The sequence below is a fragment of the Cervus elaphus genome, chromosome 5 (assembly GCF_910594005.1).
Source record: "Cervus elaphus chromosome 5, mCerEla1.1, whole genome shotgun sequence".
In the NCBI taxonomy this organism is placed as follows: Eukaryota; Metazoa; Chordata; class Mammalia; order Artiodactyla; family Cervidae; genus Cervus; species Cervus elaphus.
The window spans coordinates 57255134-57279130 of record NC_057819.1 but is presented as its reverse complement, the minus strand read 5'-3'; the positions used below and the strand labels follow the sequence as shown (position 1 = coordinate 57279130).

Genomic DNA, 23997 nt, shown 5'->3' with positions numbered 1-23997 from the left:
GGTGCCTGATATATCTTTACCAATTCCGTGATTTTTAGCTTTTTAATCACTTTTCTTGGGTGGGGGGAGGGATGGGTCTCTTGAATACAGCATAAAGTTTTGCTTTATGAACCAACTTGAAAATCTCTTAATTTTAATAGGTGATTAAGCCTATTTATTGATATGACTCATGCTTGGTATCAATTCTGTCATGTTATTTTTTGTTAGTTATTGTATTATATTTACTATATTTCTCTATGTGATGTAATTATTTGTCTTTGTGTTTTTTAAAAAGGAAACTCTAAAGATGGTTTTATATTGCTGTTATATGATGATTTTTCTATTTGTATCTTTTAATGTCTTCCATTTTTTCCTTACTTAACCTTACACTGTCTGGTGGGTCAGTTTTAAACAGTACCTTCTAATTATCATCTGACTCTTTGTGACCCTATGGACTATGCAGTCCATAAAACTGGAGTGCGTAGCCTTTCCCTTCTCCAGGGGATCTTCCCAATGCAGGGATCGAATCCAGGTCTCCCACATGGCAGGGGATTCTTCACCAGCGGAGTCACCAGAGAAGCCCATATTGAGCACTACTCAATAATAAGGGACTTTCTTGGTGGCTCCCTGAAAACTCACTGGAAGGACTGATGCTGAAGCTGAAGCTCCAATACTCTGGCCACCCGATGTGAAGAGCCAACTCTGGAAAAGACCCTCAAGCTGGGAAAGATTGAAGGCAAAAGGAGAAGAGGGCAGCAAAGAGTAAGATGGTTAGACAGCATCACCGACTCAATGGACACGAACCTGAGCAAACTCCGGGAGATGGTGAAGGACAGGGAAGCCTGGCGTGCTGCAGTCCACGGGGTCGCAGAGAGTCGGACGTGACTTAGTGACTGAACAACTGGTGGCTCAGTGGTAAAGAATCCACCAGCTAATGCAGGAGACCCAAGAGTCCCTGGGTCAGGAAGATCCCCTGGAGCAGGAAATGGCAACCCACTCCAGCATTCTTGCCTGGAGAATCCCACGGACAGAGGAGCCTGGCTGGCTACTGTCCACGGGGTCACAAAAAGAGCTGGACTTAGAAATGAAGTAACAACTCAGTAATAAGAAGGAATGAAATACTGATTCACATAGCAACATGGGTCAATCTCAAAATAATATGCTGAGCGAAGGGAGATAGAAAAAGACTATATACTGTGTGATCCCACGCATATAAAATCTAGAACATGCAAAACAGTGTATGGGGACAGAAAACACAGCAGCGGTCTGTGGAGGAGGGTTGGGGCTGGGGGGAGAGACTGAAAAGGAGCAGGAGCAAACTGCTGCAGGCAAGGAGTCAGTTCATTGTCTCGACTGTGCTGATGCTCTCACAGACATGTTAAAACTAATCATACTGTACATTTGAAACATGTATAGTTTATTCTGAGCCAATTATTCCTCAATAAAGCTGGTCAAAAAATAAATGTAAAGAGGCAATTCAAAACCATCTTTTGCGAGTTAAAAAAATAAACGGTTAAAATGTTCCATTATCTATTCCTTTTCCAACCCTATGTTCAAGGTTTGGTAACCATTCCTTGGAGTTCTCAAATTCTACTACATTTTCAAATAAGACAGTTGTATCCTACCGAGTCTTCTTCTGGGGCTGTAAGATGTACATCTCCCAATTCAGAATCCCCATTCAGGAAAGGAACTTTAGTTTGCTACCACAGATACACTAGCTCCTACAGTGAAATCCAACTGAAGATACCAAAAGTAAAGAGCTGCAAGAAGTCTCACGCTAAAGTGGCGATTAACATTTAAAGCATGCAACGTCTTCTGTGGGCTGTTCAAAGTTACTAAGCAGAACTTCAAGGTAAAAAAATAAATGGATATCCTCCTATACACTCTAGGAAGAGGACATTTTTGTCCAATTTACCAAAAGTTCAATTTAACCCTCCAATAACAGCAGCAACCAGTGCTTCAAACCCTCTTAAAATACCCTTAGGATGTTTCTGAGATCCATCTCCCCAGGATTTCTCAACATTTTCCACCAAAGTACGCCTCAGTGACAGAGGACAGTGGATCCAGCTGGGGTCCCAGCAGCACCACTGGAATTGAAATTACACTGACATTTTGATTGATCTGAATCAATCCATATACAGCTTACACTCTACTCTTCATTATTTATCAAACATGAAAGTGGTGTCTTAAACCACTTACAAGGCAGTATAACTGGCCTCTGGGAAGACGCTCCTGCCATGTTACCTGTGGCTCTGAGTACCTGGCAAGGCATGCTGTGCTGGGGTGGTGTGAATGTACGGGTTTCCTATTTACTCGTCGTCATAATACTAGCAAGTTACAATTTCTCAGAAAATTACAGTAAAAAGTAACAGCAAGGAGGGAGGTAGATATAAAGCTAGATTCTAGAACTAAGAGTATTTACGTAGAAGCAAGGAGACGTTCATCAAATTGGTTTTCAGGCGATCACTAAAATCTACAAAGTTCAGATTACCACCACTGATATTTACTTTAAGTCTGGAACCACGCTGGGCACATTATCACACCCTGCAAATAAGAAAGCTGGAGGGGATAACTTACCTAAGGTCCCAGAGAAAGGGTGGAGAGTTGGGATCAAACAAAGGCAACAGGCACTCTCAACCCCTGAGGTTCTGCTGTCTTGATGACTAACTTTCCAAGAATGTTAAATTCTGTCTGATGCAGTCTGTTTAAGGGATAAGTGAGTAGAATAAATTCTAGCAGTGCTTCTGGACAAATTAAAGTTAAGGTCACACAACTCACAGGAGAAAACTCCAGTCTAGTTGAGTAAGTTCAATTATGAAACATTTCTAACTCCTTGATGATGCTAATAGGTGAATCACTATCAAATCTGATTCGTGTAGCTTGAAAATTATAAATAAGATATCTGTATATTCTGGCTTGCCTGGGACAGTCCCAGCCTGTAGCTGTTTTCTGATGGAATTATTAATAGGGGACCCAATGTCACTCTCAAAAGGGCTTCCCAGGTGGCGCTAGTGGTGAGGAACCCCTCTGTCAATACAGGAAACGTGAGAGACACGGGTTCAATCCCTGGGTTGGGAGGACCCCCTGGAGAAGGAAGTGGCAACCCACTCCAGTATTCTTGCCTGGAGAATCCCATGGACAGAGAAGCCTGGTGGGCTACAGTCCACGGGGTCGCAAAGAGCTGGACACGACTGAAGCGACTTAGCACATCACTCTCCAAAGTGTTCTAGTTTGGACAGCAAATTTTATGGTCATCCAAATTATAAACAATAACTGACTAAATTTAGGAATGGTATGGGGGTCTGAAACAGCTGCTAGTCCTGGAATGAAGTATTAATGTGAAAGAGAAGAGATGGGGGGGGAGCAAGCTAGGCAGGGTTAGGTCTACACACACAAGCTGCTCTAAACCAAGGCCCAGGCGCCTCGCCTGCGCTGACTCCTGAAGGACAGGAGATGCATGCTCTGACCCAGAGTCTCCCTGACTTCCAGTTCCTCTTCCTTTCATTTCAGCCAATATTTCAGTATGAAGCTATGTTTGCTACTGGGGGAAGAGCAAAGAAAAAATACTCAGACCAATTATCTACGTGTAAACAAACCTCTATGAAATTCTTATTTCTTGGGTGAGAGGCTGATGAGCCAGGTGAGAGGAGTGAGATGTGCAAAGTCTACATCTGACTCAGGTCAGAAATAGGAAGGGAAAGAGTGAGGAATATCTTCCTTAGTATTTCTTTCCAGGTTTCAGTCTATTTCTATTTTAGGGAAAAGAGAAACAGGGGAGCACTGGCTCTTCCGGGAACCCTTTTCCTCGGCACACTGATAAAATTACTCCTACTTGGCAACTTGAGAGAACGGCTCAAGTCTGCAGCTTCCCTTTAAGGACCGTTCCCGCTGGTTCATTTGAATTGCGAATCTCCTCTGGAAGAGGGGCCCAATGTTTAAACACTTTCTTTACGCACATAAATTTCTTTTTGAATTAAATCATTTAAAAATCAGAATGTGTTGTAACATCCTTATATTTCAGAAGTCCTAACCCTGGGTAAAACAAACAAAAAACCTGAGCTGTTTTCACACCATCTCTTCAGGTGGATTCTAGTTTGAGGGGTGAGGGGGAAGGCTCCTAGATAATTTCACTACACCTCCCTCCACCGACTCAAAAATTCCTAGTTAACTGCTGTATGTATCTTTTCCTAATCGCTCGTGAGAAAAAAAAGTCAAATTTCTGCCTTTCAAAGTATTTATGCATCTATTTCAGTTGGGGCTTCCCCAGTGGCAGGAGATGTGGGTTCAATCCCTGGGTCGGGAAGATCCCCTGGAGAAGGAAATGGAAACCCACTCCAGTATTCTTGCCTGGGAAATTCCCATGGACAGAGGAGCCTGGTGGGCTACAGTCCATGGGGTGCAAGAGCTGGACACAACTGAGCAACTAAAACCACCACCACCATTCAGTTAAAAAATGAAATAAAATCCCTTTTCTAGTCAATAGGGAAACCAAACTAAGAAAGTTTCAGGATGTATTTTTGTTTCAGGAACCAAGATGCAGGAGACATTTGTGATTCTGCCACTGGACTCAGCTTCTCTGAGTTACCAGGGCATAGGCAAAAGGAATGAAAAAGAAACAACAACAGTTAACACCGGAGACGGGGGCTGGGCTGTGGAAGGTATTCTTGTATACCCTCCAGATTTGTGAACGTTTTTAAGATTTTGAAGTATTTGAAATTCTATCACTAAGTCATCTGCATAAAGTAGTCTTGTAACCAGATGAAGGCAGATGAGGCTACGACTGGCCAAATGTTCATGGACAAAAATTTTTTTTTCACACACAAGAGAGTTCTGATAACCAAGCTGCCAGGCTGTCCACACAGACAGGATGGCAAATAAGCTGACTGCAACCCAGCAGTACATAAACACCCTTTAGTTCTGAAGACTTGGAAACAGACTTCAGGTTACACTGGAGATGCCCAAGTTCTAGCCTGATGATGATAATTATTAGTTCTGTGACTCTGAGAAAGTCACTTATTTCCCAGGGTCTCAATTTTCCTCACTCAGCAGAGCAAGGGGTCTGAAGGCCCAGGGCCCTTCTAGTCGTGAACTGGGCAAGTCTGCTGCTGCTGCTCATCCGGAGCATCATGGTGCCCAAGTGCCAGACCATACCTTGCTCAGGACAGTCAGCGAGGTCACCCGCGAGCAGGATGGTGGTCCAGGGCTAATGGGAGCTTAGGTCCCTGGGATCAGGTCCCACGGCCTCAATTCTCTTCTGAAAACAGGTGGCGGGGGGGGGGGGGGCGGTGAGGGGGGGGAGGGTAGTCAACCTGCCAGAGCAGCTGTGCCCAGGATCACAACTGTACCAAGCAGATGTCCCTCGATTCGGTGTGTGTTCGTGACCTCCTCAATAGAAACATTTCCAGGAAAGAGTGGTGGAGAGGGTAAAACTACTTAAAAGTTAATAGTATATGCAATTATGAAATAAAATTCCTGATCTCAGGATATGTCAGGGAAACTACACTGAAGAAAAGATTCTCAGGACACTTAATTGAGGTTAAATTTTAACGCAAATAGAGCCCCAAGTCCCTGAATGGGGGCACTTTATCTTCTGTGTGTATTGGTAGTGATGTGGCAGAAGGGAGGGTGTGAAGCTGGGCACTCCATATACGCTCACCGAACCCCGGGGCCAGGCTCTGGGCGGGATGCGGCGGGTACAGTCACTGTCCCCGCCCACCCGGAGTTTATAACAGATCCCGAATCCTTATGGCAGATGCAGAAGCTGGCTCAGCCCAGCTCTGGGACACGTCCGAGGTCACACAGCTGCTAAGCGGAGGGCCAGGGTTTGAATCAATGTCTGCTTATAATAACCACCAGATGACTGTACTCAGTACTGTAAGACTGGAAAGAGATTGTGTATTTAACATTCTCTTTTCATTCTTCTGCTTAGTTTTTGGAGAGAACATCTTTTTAAAAGTTAAGATGATTTTTGTCTAAAGAGAGCAACTTTGTAGTATTTGCTTCCCTGGTGGCTCAGACGGTAAAACGTCTGCCTGCAATGTGGGAGACTGGGGTTCGATCCCTGGGTCGGGAAGATCCCCTGGAGAAGGAAATGGCAACCCCCTCCATTACCCTTGTCTGGAAAATCCCACGGACGGAAGAGCCTGGTAGGCTACAGTCCATGGGGTCGCACAGAGTCAGACACGACTGAGCAACTTTACTTCCTTCACTTTGTACTATTTACTTTTGAGGAATGTATCAATTACTCTTTTTTTTTTATTAATTTATTTTAATTGGAGGCTAACTACTTTACAATATTATGGTGGGCTTTGCCATACATTGACATGAATCAGCCACAGGTGTACACGTGTCCCTCCATCCCCATCCCATCCCTCTGGGTCGTGCCAGTGCACTGGCTCTGAGTGATCTGTTTCATACATCAAACTTAGACTGGCAGTCTATTTCACCTATGGTAATATACATGCTTCAATGCTATTCTCTCAAATCATCCCACCCTCGGCTTCTCCCAGAGTCCAAAAGTCTGTTCTTTACATCTGTGTCTCTTTTGCTGTCTTGCACATAGGGTTGTCATTACCATCTTTCTAAATTCCATATATATGCATTAATATACTGTATTGGTGTTTTTCTTTCTGACTTAGTTCACTCTGTATAATAGGCTCCAGTTTCATCTACCTCATTAGAACTGAGTCAGTCTTGAGGACACATACATGAACAGAAGATGAACATGTGAATAAAACTTAAATATAAACAAAGAAATGAACTGTATTCAATAAAAGTATCTGCGAAAAAAGGTTAAATTTACTTAACACCTTATTGATCAGACACATAACAGGCATTAAGTTTCTGCAAAAATTCTCCAGTCAGTAATGTGTTTAAAAGGGCCTAAATTGAAATCAACTTCTGAGAACCCAATTTCCTAAGTAATAGGGGATTCCCTCTTTCCAAACACCAAAGGGGATCCCCTTGAAACATCTTATCTGCAAGATGTGCGCCCACAGGATGTCCTCTAAGACTCAGACACAGGCTCCAACCCACCCTCTGGGGTCACTCTCTCCCCCTGCTCCTCACCCAACCACCCCAGGCTGCCAGCAGTTTCCACCTGCTCGTTTCATGCTCCTGTATTTGTGCTCACTTGATATACTTCCAAATCTCAGGTTCGGTGTCATTTCCTTTAGGGTATCTTTCCTGTTCTTTCTACCCACCCCCAGAAGAAATGAATTTCTCTTTTCTTTGTGGCCCACTGCGGCTTAGGCTATCATGGCATCAGCAACATTTTACTGCTAATTTGACTTTACGTCACTCAGACAATCAGCCCCTTGGAGGGGAGAATGGAGTTTTTTTCTTCTGCATCATCCAGCACCTGGTATATAACAGGTCACTAATAAATTTTTTTTTCAATTAATTTATGTTTGTGAATTATATTACTATTTTTGGATTGGCTATTATAAGCTGACTAATATAGACCTTGCTCGAAGCATAGTCCTCAGTCAATTAGGAAGACACTTGTTTTGAGGCAGATTCCTCTACCTCACCGCCCACAACAGATGAGACCTTCTGGTGTCTGAGTGAACGCAGCCTGGGTGGGGAAGGTGAGTGGTTACCGTATTTATTGGCAACGCAGCCCCACACTTCCTGTCCTGTCTCTCTCTAACTAGCTGTGGAACTTGGACTGCAATTTTCTCACCTTGTTAGATGTCTAAGCAGCATCCCTTCCACCTCTAAAACCCGACACAGCAAGTCTCAATCCTCAAGTATGAAGATTAAGTTAGAATGATACAGAGAAGACCAGCATAGCTGTATACTAAGCTGACAAGAAAATTCAGTGTCCAGGTTTTTTGGTCAGAAGGCTTAGAGCCACAGAAAAAGCAATGGCTTCAGATCAAGAAGCCCAGGGTCCTGGCAGGGTGAATTCAGATGCAGGAGCCTCCGTTTCCCCGCAGGGCTAGAGACCCTGTTCTGGGAGGCCGACTGTGGCCGGCTCCTCTCTCCAGTTCCTCTTCCATCCTTACCCCAGGTTCCTTTCCTCTGCCCAATATTTATTTGCTTAAGTCCCACAGAAGGAAGGTGCTATGTTATCAGAGACTTCATAGCTTGTTAGAGATAAAAAAAAAAGTCAGGGTGTCAGCTTAAAATATCAGGAGAGGAAAAGGTCCTTCATAAGGTTCACAGAAGTTTAAAAGGAAGAAGCAGGCTTTAGCTTTGGACTTCTGGATGGAAGTCTTGTTCAGTTACTTAGGAGCCAACTGATGGGGAATTTACTCTTTACACCTATTTCTTACTAGTAAAATGGGAACATGAGTACTTCTCACAAGTTTCTTTGTATTTCATCATTTATATTTTGCTGACTTATGTCAGGTGCTGTACCAAATGTTAACTAATCTATGCTGGGAAAGATTGAGGGCAAGAGGAGAAGGGGGAGGCAAAGGATGAGATGGCTGGATGGCATCACTGACTCAATGGACATGAGTTTGAGCAAACTCCAGGAGATGGTGCAGGACAGGGAAGCCTGGCATGCTGCAGTCCATGGGGTCGCAGAGAGTCAGACACAATTTATCGACTGCAGAACAGTAACAATCCTCATGACAACTCTGATCGAGGGTGAATACTGAGGTAGAGACTACCTCACTTGCCCACGAATACAACCAGGCAGCAGTGGAGACAGGTGTCCCCTGATATTACACAGGTCAGTTTTAACAAGTTCCTGGGCTTTGGTCAGACCCAGCCTAGTGGGCCTAAGCATCTATTGGCTGCTACTGATACGGACGGAAATGGTCATTCCCCAGGTGTCACACCAGGCAGTCATTTGTCATTGCAGCAGCCTGCAATTAGTTCTCATTCTGAGATCAAATTTGATTCTGTTAAATATATTCCAGGAAACAGACACTTGTTATCTAATGATGAAGACCGACTGATGCAAACTAAATACCAATAAAACCTCCAGAAACATCTGAAGCACAGGTGTAGACCCTCAATTTATCATTTTTTGTTTAGTCGCTCAGTTGTGTCCGACTCTTTTTGACCCCATGGACTACAGCACGCCAGGCTTCCCTGTCCTTCACCATCGCCTGGAGCTTGCTCAAACTCATGTCCACTGAGTCGGTGATGCCATCCAACCATCTCATCCTTTGTCATTCCCTTCTCCTGCCTTCAATCTTTCCCAGCATCAGGGTCTTCTCCAATGAATCAACTCTTTCCAACAGGTGGCCAAAGTATCTGAGTTCAGCATGAGTTCTTCTAATGAATACTCAGGGTTGTTTCCTTTAGAATTGACTGATTTGATCTCCTATCAATCCCAAAATCAACCTGCTGGTGCACATATGTATTTTAGATTAAATCCTCTGCTACTGAAAATTTTGGATCCCTTTCTCCTTTGTCAAAGAAAGAAAACTAAGTGTGGGGAATGACTCCTTTAGGGAAGCAGTAGTGTGGTGAGTGGCAGCATGGATTTTGTGGTTAGACTTCAACTACGAAGTAGAAGTTTGAATGCCGCCTCTCCCCTTAAAGCCATGTGACACAAATAGCAGCTCAGAGGCCCAGCTGCTTGGCATCTCTCTGTACCTCTTATAGCTGAGGTCAGGAGGAAATGAGCATGCACATGAATCCATGAGCATGGTGTCTGGCACATAAAAAGTAGCTATTTTAATTTTTATTGCTACTGTTATTAATACCATAAATATTCCCTTGGAATAACATAGATCTGAATTGCACAGATCCACAATCATGGATTTTTTTTTTTCACTAAATATGTACTACATGATCTTCAGGTGGTTGAAACCCAGGATGCAAAACCGTGGATACGGAGGGCTGACTTTAAATTCATACATGGATTTTCCACAGTGTGGAGGGCTCTAAACTTGGAGTTGTTCATTAATCAACTGTAGTATAGTTTTCTGAAGATGTGTTTGGTGAAAACTTAACATTATGAATTTTGTTCTTATTCTGAAGAAGATGGGCATAGAAGTTATGCTCTTTGTATCACTGTTTCAGCCACATTTAATGTTCCCAAGAGTGCAGAAAGCCTGTTCATGTGCATGATTCAATCCTCAGCATGACCTTGGAAGGTAGATATTATCACTCCTCATTTCACAGGTTAGCAAACACAAGCTCAAAGCAGAGAAGGAACCAGCCCAAGGTCAAAAATACCAAGTGCCAAATTTTAGTCCAAGCCTTCTGACCTGAGCTTCTGCCCCACCACATTTTAACCCTACAACGACAGAGAAGCATCTCCTTTAATAGTTCCCATTTGTCCTGAATTTCCTAGAGAACTCCACATCTACCAGTCAGCATTCTACTGTAAGCAACAACCCTCCTCTCTCATTTACTGTTGTTTAGTGACTGAGTCATGTCCGACTCTTTGCGACCCCATGGACTATAGCCTGCCAGGCTCCTCTGTCCATGAGATTTCCCAGGCAGGAATACTGGAGCAGGTTGCCACTTCCTCCCCGAGGAGATCTTCCTGACCCAGGGATCGAACCTGCATCTCCTGCATTGGCAGGTGGATTCTTTACCACAAGTCACCTGGGAAGCCCTCTCCCTCATTCATTATCAGCTTGGATCCCTGTTTTTATCCTCCAGTGGCTGATAATTCATTTCTGACCTTAATCATCTTGTTGGTCATACTATCTGCTTTAGACAGGAACAGCCCCTTCAAGCTGACCTGAGTCCTTAGGACATGCTCCCATCAATTTTCTCTCTGAAAAATAACTCATTTTAACATCAGCTGTTCTTTTTCCTATTGAAGAGCTGTAGTCAGGTGTCTCAAAAGCACTCGCACACAACTCTTTCCTAACTTAACCACTGTACCTAAATACCTGCCTGGAAACCAACACGACATTGTAAAGCAATTTCCCCACAATTTAAAAAATAAATTTAAAAAATGTTTTCTTTAAAACAAACAAACAAACAAAAAAACCCGTCCAGTACAGCACCATACCCTGGAGACACTTTTTACATGCTTGAAGAAACAATACTATCACAGAAAAGATCATGCTGAGTCTGCTACAGAGCTAGCTAGATGGAATTATAGGGAAACACACAGGAAAAAACATACAAGACAATTAATTTCACCCTGTTGTCCTATATATGTTTACCTTCAGTTTACAAGAAGCTGCCCGAATAATACTCAAAGAGGCACAGTCTCTCCTTTTGCCGTTTCCTGACTGAAGATCCCACCCAGGCAAGTGGGCAGGTGGGCAGGTGATGTGCGACCATATGAGCCACACTCTTAACTCAGATAAGGAACGGCTGCTTGGTGAGAGAGCAGGGAGCTGAGAGCAGCAGCATCTCTGAGAGCTGCTTTGGAAATGACGTCATGAGGTAGTAGGACGGACACCTCATCTTTCATTGTAAGGTCTGCTAAATGGATTCCAGAGCATAAAAACAAGCATTTAAAGAATGGGGTGGGGGCGGAGGGCAGAACTTCTGTGGTGGGGAGACTGCGCTTCCAATGCAAGGAATGGGTTTGAGGGCTTCTCAGGTGGCGCTAGTGGTAGAAAACCCACCTGTCAATGCAGGAGACATAAGAGATGCGGGTTTGATCCCTGGAGGAGGGCATGGCAACCCACTCCAGTATTCTTGCCTGGAGAATCCCATGGACAGAGGAGCCTGGTGGGCTACAGTCCAGAGGGTTGCAAAGGGTTGGACATGACTAAAGCAACTTAGCATGCACATAGGGAACTAAGATCCCACATGCCCACTGGTGAGGTCAAAAATAAATAAATAATTAAAAAAATTTTTTTTAATTAAAAAAAAAGTCTACTCCTCATATAGCTAATAAATCAAAGCTTACTAATTTTGGAAACTAGATTCTCTCAAAAAACAAAAGAAAAATAAAGAAATAACCAGGGGAGAAAAATGCCAAACAGTCCTTTGTGGATCTCAATCTCTTTATTTAAACAAAGTCTGTTTCCAGATTTCTTTCTTTCTCAGAGAGGCTAACATTACTTCTAGTGGTACAACCCATGTGGCCTATACCAGTATCATGAAGAGCAAACTGAATGGAATGGATGTTAAAGGGCAGGCTTCGGTGCTGAAGGTCACGACAATGGAGAATTCAGTTGAGGGCGCTGGTAATTCAGAAGGTGAAACGGGTTAAGGGACCGTTTCAGTCCCTGAACACATCTTCACCCACAGGGAAGAACTGCTGTTGGCGTCGTGAGTGCCTAGACCAGCCTAAACGCAGGGCAAACGAGACTGCAGCCTTTCAAACCAGTCCTGAGACCAGCATCTAACAGTGCCAAGCTAGCAAATTAACAAAATTTGTTTTTTAGTTCTCCTATTCTCCAGGCCCTCTTGAGATTTTTAACACAGTAGTCAGGGTAGCTTCCAGCTGCCAGAAGTCCCTCAGCCCTGCTCTGTAAACCTCCACTCTTTCCTTCCCTACCTCCTCCCCAAACAAATCTCGTTTTTCCAAATATCAGGGCTGAGGTCTGATGATCTGGCTAACTCAGGGTTGTCAGGCATGAGGCTGGGTCATTTGAGAGAGTACTGCATTTCAAAGTAGAAAAAGACAAGGAGATGGGACAGTTTCGGGAGAAAGACATGTCCAGTCTTTTCTTTGAAGCTTTGAACAGCTAATACCAAGGAGGCTGAAAGTAAAACCAAGAGAATCAGCCTGAGATCATTACAAAAGCCAACCCTTATCTCTCTCTCTTTTCAAGTGTCCATCCAGAGCCTAAGGCACTGCACCAACCCAGGGCAAGTCACCTGCAGCCGTCCCCACCACAACCACACAAAACACTCCCAGACCCACAAGAAATTGCTGTTTCAGGAGTAGCCACATGTGGGAATCAAAAGCCCCAGCACACAACTCACAGGTCTCAATGTTAGTTCACCCCAAGCTAATCTCGGAAGTTATTAGCCAGGCTTTTCCTTTTGACTGAAAACATTACTACCTCACAACTGCAATCAGTGAACTACTTTATCACAAGTGTTTCTCTGTGGTTTTCAAAACTGCTTTTCCATCAGCTATGGTTCTTTGTGTGTGTGCTTGGGTTTTAACAGCTGCTGGCTGGCTAGTTTTCCTACAGCCTTATGAACTGTAGGAACGGCCATGCAACGGCGATGAACCTTAAGTGAATCCAAAAGGTCTGAAAATATCTTCTCTAGTCCACCTAACTGTTGCAGAGACAGAAAAGGAATGAAGTAGAGGATAATGGTCAGGAAAACAAAAGTATGAGCAAGATACTTCGTATCTTGGATCACAGTCTTAAAATTTCAAGTTGGGAAAGATCTGGCAATAAAAAAAAACTCTACCCAGAAACAAGTCACATAATAATTATCTAGATATCTGCTTCAACTTCTGTAGTTTATGTACTTTTCTATTTTATGTACAAATAATACATAGTAACTGCTAAAGCTTACCATGAGTTCATCCATTCATAAATAGCACAAAACCAGTGCCCCAAATCATGCACAAAGAACAGCTGCTCAAGGAAAGAAGAGCAAAATAATAAGCTTCATATTTTGTCTTGGATTTAAGATGAATCCACTAAGAGATCTGGGTATAAAATCCCACGCACAATTACATTACTTCATCTGTTTCTAATAAAACTGCAGATGACAGTGATGAATTATCAGATACAAGCCAAATGCCAATGATAATATAGGGGAAAAAAGTTTACCATCTAAAGTACACGTCCACTTGGCTGTGCCTCCAGCTTGGACGGAAGCAAAAGTAGTAGCAAAATGCTTTTGCAAAACAAAACTTCCACGTGGATGGGAGAATAGAGCCCTGAGTGGACGATGGAAAAGGAACTGTAGTCTGAGGACACCGTTCTTGCCCCAAGGACCCCCTCCAGCAGGAATTCTCTGCAAACTGCCTCAGTGGCTCTAACCCACCATCCACCCTCAGGCACAAATGCTCTACAACCTTCAGAACATTTTTCCTTCATCTCAGGGTCAAACACACCTCTCTCCCACACCAAAGGCAGGAGCCAACCATCCAGCCCAGGACCGCACACACACAGGAACTCTGCACGGCACTACATCTGTATCACTACATCTGTATCAAGTGATTCCTGGACACACATGTGCTGATTTTCCTTAGTCTTGACCTTCCTTATGAAGTTTTTTTTTCCCCTGGCCTACTTTATTAGTAATACTTTCTACTTTACTATAAGTCTCCTTGTAAACTGATTTAAATCCTTTGTACAATGAAATATACAGATACACATTAAGACGTATATCTGAACCACCACACAGACTGGAACACAACGTCCGACGCATTAGAGTCAGGCGAGCTGAGTTCTGTGGCCACTCTCAGGCCTGTAAGCGTTGGTTGTGTCCCCCATACACACTTGTATCACTCAATTTAGCACACGGCTGTACTCACGTGCCTGTATTTCCTGTGTGTGTGTTAGCCGCTCATTCGTGTCTGACTCTTTGCAACCCCATGGACTGTAGCCCTCCAAGCTCCTCTTCCCGTGGAATGCTCCAGGCAAGGATACTGGAGTGGGTTGCCATTCTCTTCTCCAGGGCCCAGGGGATTGAACCTGGCTCTCCTGCACTGCCGGCAGATTCCTTACTGTCTTTCTGGGGCAGACTCAGTTCATGAATTGTAGATGTTTGAGTGAAAAGAAATTTTCTTTTTTTTTAATATGGACCATCTTAAAGGTCTTTATTGTATTTGTTACAATATTGCTTCTATTTTATTTGTTTTTTTTTTTTTCATGGGGTGTGATGGTTAATTTTGTGTGTTACCTTGACTGGGCTAAAGGATGATCAGAGAACTGGTGAAACAGTACTTCTTGCCGTGTCTTTGAGGGTGTCTCCAGAGGACAGAAGCATTTGAAATGACAGACTGAGTCAGGGAGATCACCCTTGCCAATGTGAGTGGACTGCACCCAAATGCTGATTGCCAACAAAAGCCTGGAGCATCTGTCTTCTCCTGCCCTTGGACACTAGTGCTCCTGGTTCCCAGGCCTTTGGACTAAGGCTGGGATTGCACTACCAGCCTGCCTGGTTGCTCAGCTTGCAGACAGCGGATTGTGGGACTTCTCGGCCTGCACGCTCATGTGAGCCAGCTTCCATAATAAATCTATAATAGATATTAAGACTTCTTTTTAAACTTATTAAAATCTATTTGGAGGGGGGCATGCCATTCAGCCTGTGGGATCTTAGGTTCCCCGACCAGGGACTGAACCCAGGCCCTCAGCACCAAGAACTGAATCCTAACCACTGGACCACCAGGGAAGCACCAACAGTAGACTTATTAGTAGGATAATTAATAAATTTTTAAATTTAATAGGGTCTTATAAATACATAGGATCCATATCTATCCTATTGGTTCTGATTCTCTGGAGAACACTGACTATAATACACAGGTCATAAAGCTTTAATTTTTATAGTTGATTTGTTGATGGTTAATCCCAAATCTTCACAACGCTTCTAACTGCTGTATCTTGGTATCTGGCTTACAGCCTCAGTTACCAGACTCCAAGATATCCACATTACTCAGATAAACTTGGAGGAAAAGTCAATACTTCCCTCCCACCCTTCCCCATCCTCCAAATGGATATACTAATACAAGACTGTAAAAAAAAGACACTTTAATTACATAGAGGTTTTTGTCATCATTGGCTCAAGAAAAACCACATTTACAACGTGAAGGAACACATTAAAATTTTTGATTCTATTTTTGAACATTAACTTTATTAAATCTTGAGCCTTCAGTATACTCTGTGTGACAAAATGAAAGTTCACACACAGCACCTCAGCTGCCTGCCAGACACAACGGTCTGTCTTGAGGAGGGGCACTCAGGTGACTGATTCGAGACTAGCTGCTGCTTTCAGGGATCACCATTTTTAGATTCAGATAATGGCAGGTTCACATGCAGCTGTAAGAAATAGCAGAGAAATCCTGCCTACCCTGTGCCCGGTATCCTCCAATGGTAACATCCTGCAAAACTAGAACAGGTAGTCATGCCACGGACACAGATACAGCAGAGACACAGAGCACTTCCGTCCACCCGAGGGTCCCTCCCCCATGCTGCCTTCTACAGCCACGCACACTCCCCTTCAGACCCCAGTAACCACCGACTCGTTGTCCATTTCTAAGATTTTAAGGCAAAATTTACGGAGCTAGGAACCACCCGCTGACTGAGGCAGCCAAAGGGGCAAAAGCTGCATTCAGTCCACAGGTGAAGAAGATTTCAGGTGAATTCTGAAGAGGATTTCAGGTGAATTTTAAACAGCTGGGAGCTATGATGCTGAAAATGAAAGGAACACTAGGAAGTGAACACCAGGGTGTTACTTTAGAGATCAGAATCAAAATTGAAATGTCAGAATTTCAAGCTCAGATTCAATATGGCCTTTGAAGTTCAAACTACGGAAGATAATTCTCAGGAACCATGTGAAAAACATTTAAAAAAAAGAAAAAAAAATGACAGGAAATCTCCACGAAGGCATTTTAATGGCAGCAGATAGCGACGGAATGGCTTCTCACCTCACAGCCAGACGACTGACTTCATCACATCAGCATTTTCTTTGGTCAAGAAAAAGAAGACCGCCATTTAACCCAACCACTAATAAGTAGCCTGGACTCTAAAGACTACCAAAAGTCCAAGTAAACAGTCACCTGTTACCTCATCAGCAGGGTCTTAGTCTTCAGAAGCTGCAAGAACTTCCTCTTTCCTATAACTGTCCACACACTTGCAGACAAGTCTTATTGCTTTCTATCAGTACTTTTCCCAAAGATGCATGTTTCACTAATGGCCAAGTTACTCTGGACCTTGGTACTACCTCTGGTAAGTACTTACAAAAAAAGAACAGAAGAAATTAGTCGCTCAGTTGTGTCGGACTCTTTGTGACACCATGGACTACCAGCCCGCCAGACTCCTCTGTCCATGGGATTCTCCAAGGCAAGAATACTGCAGTGGGTTGCCATGCTCTCCTCCAGGGGATCTTCCTGACCCAGGGACTGAACCCGGGTCTCCTGCAATGCAGGTGGATTCTTTATTGTCTGAGCCACCAGGGAAGCCCAAAAGAAAGGTTCTTGCCTCTCACACTCTATCCCATTGTTTTTTGGGGCTTTTAAAATTTATTTATTTTTTTATTGAAGGATAATTGCTTTACAGAATTTTGCTATTTTCTGTGAAGTGAAGTGAAGTGGCTCAGTCGTGTCCGACTCTCTGCGACTCCATGGACTCTATAGCCTACCAGGCTTCTCCATCCATGTGATTTTCCAGGCAAGAATACTGGAGTGGGTTGCCATTTCCTTCTCCAGGAGATCCTCCCGACCCAGGGATTGAACCCGGGTCTCTCGCATTGTAGGCAGACACTTTACCGTCTGAGCCACCAGGGAAGTCAAACCACAACATAAATCAGCCATAGGTAAATCCCACTGTTAACTGTGATGAGTACAAATGTTTCTATAACTTTTGGTTTCCTGCCCCCTCCACTACAATTTTTAGACTCTTTTGTGTCTAAAAAAATCAAAACAAATGGCATAGGTTAAAGAAAAACAGCAGTTACTTAAATCTATTAAAATTATTTTTGGTCAAAGAAACAGAGATAGTAAGATACCCAAAAGAACAACTAGAAAATGTCTACTGGATCAAATAACAAAGCATTCCCTTCTCCTCCTCTACTCTCCCACCCCCTTAGAGACACATTGCATCAGAATGCTAATCTCAATAAATATCAGCAGGAAGGGACATTCTGGAGAGAGCAAGTCAATTTTATACCCGTAACAAGATGCAACTTTCTAAATAAAGAGGGATTTCAAACTCTAACTCATTAGCATCTCTTTTCAATAAGAGACCTCATCTTGTCAACTGGACTTGATGACTTGCCTGGAAACCAGTGGTTCTCACACTCTGAGCCTGAATCAGGATCACCTGGAAAGCCTGTCCAAACACAGACTCCTGGCCCCATCCCCAGAGTCTGATTCAGTAGGTCTGTGCAAGGATCTAAAAATATGCATTTCAACCAAGTTCCCAGGTGATGCCAACGCTGCTAGTCTGGGGACCACACACTTTGAAAACCCACTGCTCTAAACCTTCCAGACACTTGCAGTTTCTCCTGGATTTTCCTCCTGAAGTCTCAACAGGGGCTTTGGCAGAAAACAAATTTGGGAGACCTAACTTATGGTTCAACTGCTAAATTGCTCTTTGAAATACTGTATCTGAGGTAAACCAGTTCAAAGGTAAAAACAAAGTTCAAAGGAATGCAGTGCTGAGTGGTGCCTCTGCAGCGTAGAACTCCCCCTTGTTTCCCAGTTCACACAACAGCCACGAGTGTGCCCTGCCGCATGCCTGTGTAACTGGGAGTGTGCGGGGCTGAGGCCCCCCAGACACTTCATTTAGTGGAGCTCCCCCCCCTCAAAGTGCAGGCAGTGCTTCATGGTGGTCTCTGAGAAAGTCCATTTGTTCTCAATCCTCTTCACAGTATAAAAAACATAAGGAAAATCCTGACATGTTCAAATTCACCAAATCTTGGCCTCATAGTTTTTGAGAACTGGCCTACACATGGCTCCCCAGATTCTTGGCTAAAGGGGAGGATGAAGTGATATCCGTGGAGTCTCAAAATGCCTTATTTTAGCTGGTTTTCCAACTCCTACCTGTCAAGCCTTTTACACGTAAATTAGTGCTCACTTTGGCAGCACATATATTAAAATTACATGTAAATTATTCAGTTCAGTTGCTCAGTTGTGTCCAACTCTTTGCAACCCCATGAACCGCAGCACACCAGGCCTCCCTGTCCATCACCAACTCCCGGAGTCTACCCAAACCCATGTCCACTGAGTTGGTGATGCCATCCAACCATCTCATCCTCTATTGTCCCCTTCTCCTCCTGCCCTCAATCTTTCCCAGGATCAGGGTCTTTAAATTATTAAGAGTAACAAAATCTTCCAGAAAGAAAAAAAAAAGAAAAAAAAAAAAAAAGAGTAACAAAATCATTTCTGTATTAACTTTTAATGTTTTAATATTCATCTAACGTCCGACAGTAATGGCGATGAAATGAAACAACAGGGAAGATAATGGTCAGAGGGTACAAACAAACCAAAAACTCATCTCTCAAGAAAAAAAAAAAAATGGCCAAACAGAAATTAAAAGCAGTTTTTGCCTTTAACATCAGAAATGTATTGAATTGTGCTCACTATTAAAAGTAAAGATGTTAATTATACACATGGTTCCTGCCATCTTGGAGCTTGATTTACTATCTTGCAAGGAAGACCAACAAAATGGTAAATAAAAGTGTGTCTTATGTAAGAGTGAATGAGGCAAAGAAGGAGAAGAAATGAGGTGCATAGGCGGAGTGCATCCAAGTGTTCCCATGTGACTCAACCACACGAAGCGTGTGTGTGCTCAGTCAGCTCAGCTCATTGTGACCCCATGGACTGTAGCCCATTAGGACCCTCTGTCCATGGGATTCTCTAGGCAAGAAGAATACTAGAGCCAGTTGCCATTTCCTTCTCTGTGGGGTCTTCCCAACACAGGGGTCAAACCTGCCTCTCTTGCATCTCCAGCACTGACAGGCGGGTTCTTTACCACTTGCATCACCAGGGAAGTACATCAAAGAAGCAAGGTGGGAAAAGAAGCTGGCAAGGTAGGTGGGGACCAGAACACAAAGCTGTGTGTAAGGGAATGGGAAGCAGGAAGGTTACATGGCTAGGGCGTGCATCCTGAAAGAACACTCTCTGAAGTGCACGCGTCCCCCTGCAGGGGGCGCCAGTCAGGAGGCAAGTGCCGCTGCACAGAATGAGCTGTCAGGATGGAGGGAGAGGGCTGGAGAAAACCGATCCACAATGTTTCCTCAATACAGTTCTTAGTTGTCTGACACACAGGTCACTTAATTTATAGGGACCTCAGTTTCACCGTTTGTAAAGTGGGATTAGAATCTTCCCTCTGTACCTCTTAAAGTTACTATGGGAATCAAAAAGCCATGTACCTGAATGACCCTGTTGTATATATTATACATTAAAATTTACATCACAGTGGGTATAACAAGCAGTAAAAGAATGTCTATATTAGAACAAGGAGAATTCATCAAGCTTGTTGGAAAAAATTAAGTACAGTTCTAGCCATGAACAACTGTAACAAAATGTAACTTTTAAAAGGATACAATAAAACCTGGTTATCTAGAAATACTGATAAATCTAAGAAAAGATGTGCAAGAACTTTCATGGAGAAAACTTAAAAACCTAGATAAATTTAGAAAAATATTGTGCTCAAGAGCAGAACTATGTCAATCCTTCCCCAAATGAAATCAATGAAATTCTAATAAACCTCCTAAGGATTTTTCACAGGCCTTGACAAGATAACCCTAAAGTGTGTTAATACTGAAATCACAAAACCATGATGTTGAATGAATACAGCAAGTTGTAAAAGGATACTCTAATATCACTATACAATACCTTTAAATACACAACATACTGTCTGTTGAATGACATACATACTGTCAAGGATTCATACATATAAAACAACAGTAAAAAGCATGCCTGGCAATGATGTTCATCAAATCTAACCATCAAATTCAGAACAGTAGTTACTGAAGGCAACTGGGTGGTGGATACAAAGATGTTTATTATTCCCTTTTTAAATGTCATAAATATTAGTAACCATATTTAGAAACCATAAGAAACCAGAATGCCTTTTATTTGACAACCAGGTTATTATGGGATATAGCATAGTTTCCAAACACCAATCCAATAGCCCCCATCAACACTACCTGGAGTACATGTTAAACATGGAGCAGAAAAAAAAAAACAAACACGGATAACTGGGCTCTGCCAGAATCAGAATTTCTGGAAGGCAGCCACATGAATCTAACACACAGCCTCATTTGGGAACCCCTCATAACCATTAGCTATTAATAACTAATCCATCAACAAATTTGATTCCAATCTGACACTGAGATATTTAAGTGCCTGAGATTGCCTAATCACTTTCCAACTGATGCCACTGTCTAGAATGTGGACTCTAATTTAAGTCAAAACCAAGTAAATGTTAAAAGTATTTCCTTTATTATGCTTCCTCCACCCCCTCCAAGGTCACACATGTAAAAACTAGGAGTATCTCATATAAAGTAATAGTATCAAATGATTCCACAGCAGAACATAATTCCTTCATATCCTCCACAGGGAGTATGCAGTAGCAAAAATCTACTGGAAAGGATAAAAAGTGCTATTTTTAAGGATAAAGTGATATAAGTCACTGGCTACCACCCTCAAGTATGTAGACAGCAACACCATGCTTCTCTCCTGATCTTTCCTTGCAATAAAATCATAGGTAACTCTGTCTCAAGAAATGCATAGAACCAAAGGGAAACATAAAGAATAAATTTAGCAAGAAAACAATTTATGAAAAGGTAGAGGTATCAACAATACCTCCATGACAGTTTTCACAGCCCTGCTCCTAAGAATCTTGCCTGGAGAATCCCAGGGACAGCGGAGCCTGGTGGGCTGCCGTCTGTGGGGTCGCACAGAGTCGGACACGACTGAAGCGACTGAGCAGCAGCAGCAGCTCCTAAGAAATAAAGTTAACTAGAGACTGTGCTGTTAGAAAGTATGACCCTTTCAAGGACTGACAGACATGACTTTTCCCCTAATACTTAAAAATTACAACAACAACAAAAAAACATGGAAAGGGAAGATTTTGAGAAACAACACAAATCTGCTAAATGCATCTACAGGAAAGGACTCACTTACCAGGGCTTTCTACGCGCTTATAGTGGTAGGGGTTGATGCACACCTCCTTCTGCTTGGAGCCGAAGGGAAACTCGCAGCATTCCAGGGGTTTCAGTTCATGGTGGCTCTGCAGGTCGGGCCAGCGCCACACGCGGCAGTAGATGACATGCGGCAGCCCCTTCCGGTGGGAGACCTGCAGCCTGCCGTCCAGGGAGCGGGGAATGGTGACGCAGTTACTGGGCTGGCCCGGGCAGCTCAAGGCCTTTTCCAGTTCCTCCATGGCACCCTTCTTTTTCTTCAGTTTTTTCACCAGGGCATCAACGGCTTTCTCTGCCCACTTTTCTTCCTCATCACCCTGCTTCCAGCCAAGAAGTCTCTTCACAGCTGGACTTGTGAAGGAAAATAAACTTGTCACGTTCATGATGGTGCTGCGCACAACTCCTTGTGGAGGGAGAAATACAGACGTCCCCAAATGTGAAAGGACAGAGAAAGAGGCTTCACTTTATCTACATAAGATTCTCTTTAGCTTCTTCATGCCGAGGTCCTGAAAAGTAGAAATGACCATTCCTGGTGTTTCCAAAAGGAACCCAAAGTGAGCACCTAGAAAAGAAAAAAAGGGGAAGAAGATGTTTAAAATCATCTCTACCACAAAATCACAATTTATTAAACAATTTCCATGGGCCAGGTACTATTTTAAGTGCTTTTATGTATTACAGTATGCTATGGACTGAATTATGCAAGCCCCCCCCCCCACCCCGCCCAAACTCATATTGAAGCCTCAGTGTGACTATATTTGGAGATGGAACCTGGAGCCTTCAAGGAAGTAATTCAGGTCAAATGTGGTCATGAGGGTGGGGTCCTAACCTGAGAGGATTAGTGGCCTCATAAGAAGAAGGGAGAGATTTCTCCCCTGCCCTACATGTGCACCCACTGAGGAAAGGCCACCTGCAGACACAGAGAGAAGGCTGCTGCCTACAAGCCTGGAAGATGGCTCTCACCAGAAACCACCCTGGCTGGACCCTTCATCTTGGACTTCACAGACTCCAGAACTGTAAGAAATACATTTCCATTGTTTAAGCCACTCCGTCAGTGGTATTCTGTTATGGCAGCAGACTAGCACAGTATTTAATCCTTTAAATAATTATTTCCACTTGGTAATACAATCATTGCAATTTTATAGATGAATAAACTGAGATGCAATTTAAAAAGAAGTATGCTACTGTTTATATGAGTTATGAGGTAGAAGCAATATACCCCTTAGTGCAAAAAAAGTTCAAGTTCTCAACAGATACTGTGATATTTTATATTTAGGGTCACTCATGGGCTCTAAAATATTTATTTCGAAACACACCTCAATCAACAAAAATTAAAAGCAACCGGAAAAACTAAAAGCACAACAGTCTTAGCATTTGTTTTTGGTTTGCTCAATTATCTCATGCTAAAAGAAAAGGTAGTTATATTTATACTAGATAAATGTAGCAACATTTTAGGGTCTTTATTCAGTAAATAAATCTATGCTTTTGGACTGTTAGGCAATTAAGGTAGGAAATTCACTCCCTGCTTCTTCAAATATGCTTTTTACTGATGTGAAATGAATGAAGCACATGAACACATACTGTACCAAATACTTTAGTCAAGTTGTTTCATTTAAACCTTCCAGTTACTCTTCACTAGATAAAAACGCAAATGGTTAAAAAGATTAAAGATGATAACTCTGCACCAACTCCAGCTAAGATTGACTAGCAGGTATCAAAACAATCTCCTCCCCAAAACAACTATAAAAGTTGAATAAAACACAAATAAATAAATCAAGGTGGGGGGGAAGCCCAACTTTTTAAAGGTATCAACAAGCAATCAAAGTACTAAGGACATCAGGGGCCACATCTGGAAAGACGTGAAAAATGATGAAGTGATAAGCTGAACAATCTTCACCACTTTTCTTCTCAAGGCATTTGCCAGAGGTACGTTGTAAGAAGCCAAGACAAAAGAAGCTAAAGGACCAAGCAGAGATTTCAGGAGTCTCATGGTGTTGAGGAGTACCACCCCCCACCAAAAAAAAAACCAGCATTGAGGGCCTGCCAAGAAGGAGAAACTGGTGAACATACCAGGTTTTCCGTTGAGACCCTTGAAGAGGTATGCCCTAGTGCACGGGCTAAACTGAAATGGACAGTGTTTAGAAACACAGCCTAGAATCTTAATGCTAGACTAGATCAAGATGAAAGGAAGGAGGAGAGAAAAACTGTGAGAGAGGATGTATGTATATTGAAAGTTACTGGCCAAAGACTTTCCAAACTGCCAACAGACATCTAGCCACAGATTCATGAAGCCCTACAAATCCCAAGAAGGAGAAATAGAAAGAAATACACAAGTTTTAATGTGTCATATCATGG

The 23997-nt window shown here is 43.0% G+C and overlaps 1 protein-coding gene across 8 annotated transcripts in view; it reads right to left on the bottom strand.

Moving 5' to 3' along the window:
- Positions 1-23997, bottom strand: part of SMAD1 (SMAD family member 1) — an 81079-nt gene that overhangs the window by 23969 nt on the left and 33113 nt on the right. For all 8 annotated transcript variants that reach the window (XM_043902537.1, XM_043902531.1, XM_043902539.1 and 5 more), the window contains exon 2: positions 21629-22207. In XM_043902537.1, the coding sequence (XP_043758472.1) occupies positions 21629-22028 (400 nt within the window). In that variant the 5' untranslated portion in view covers positions 22029-22207. The remainder of the gene's footprint in view (positions 1-21628; positions 22208-23997) is intronic.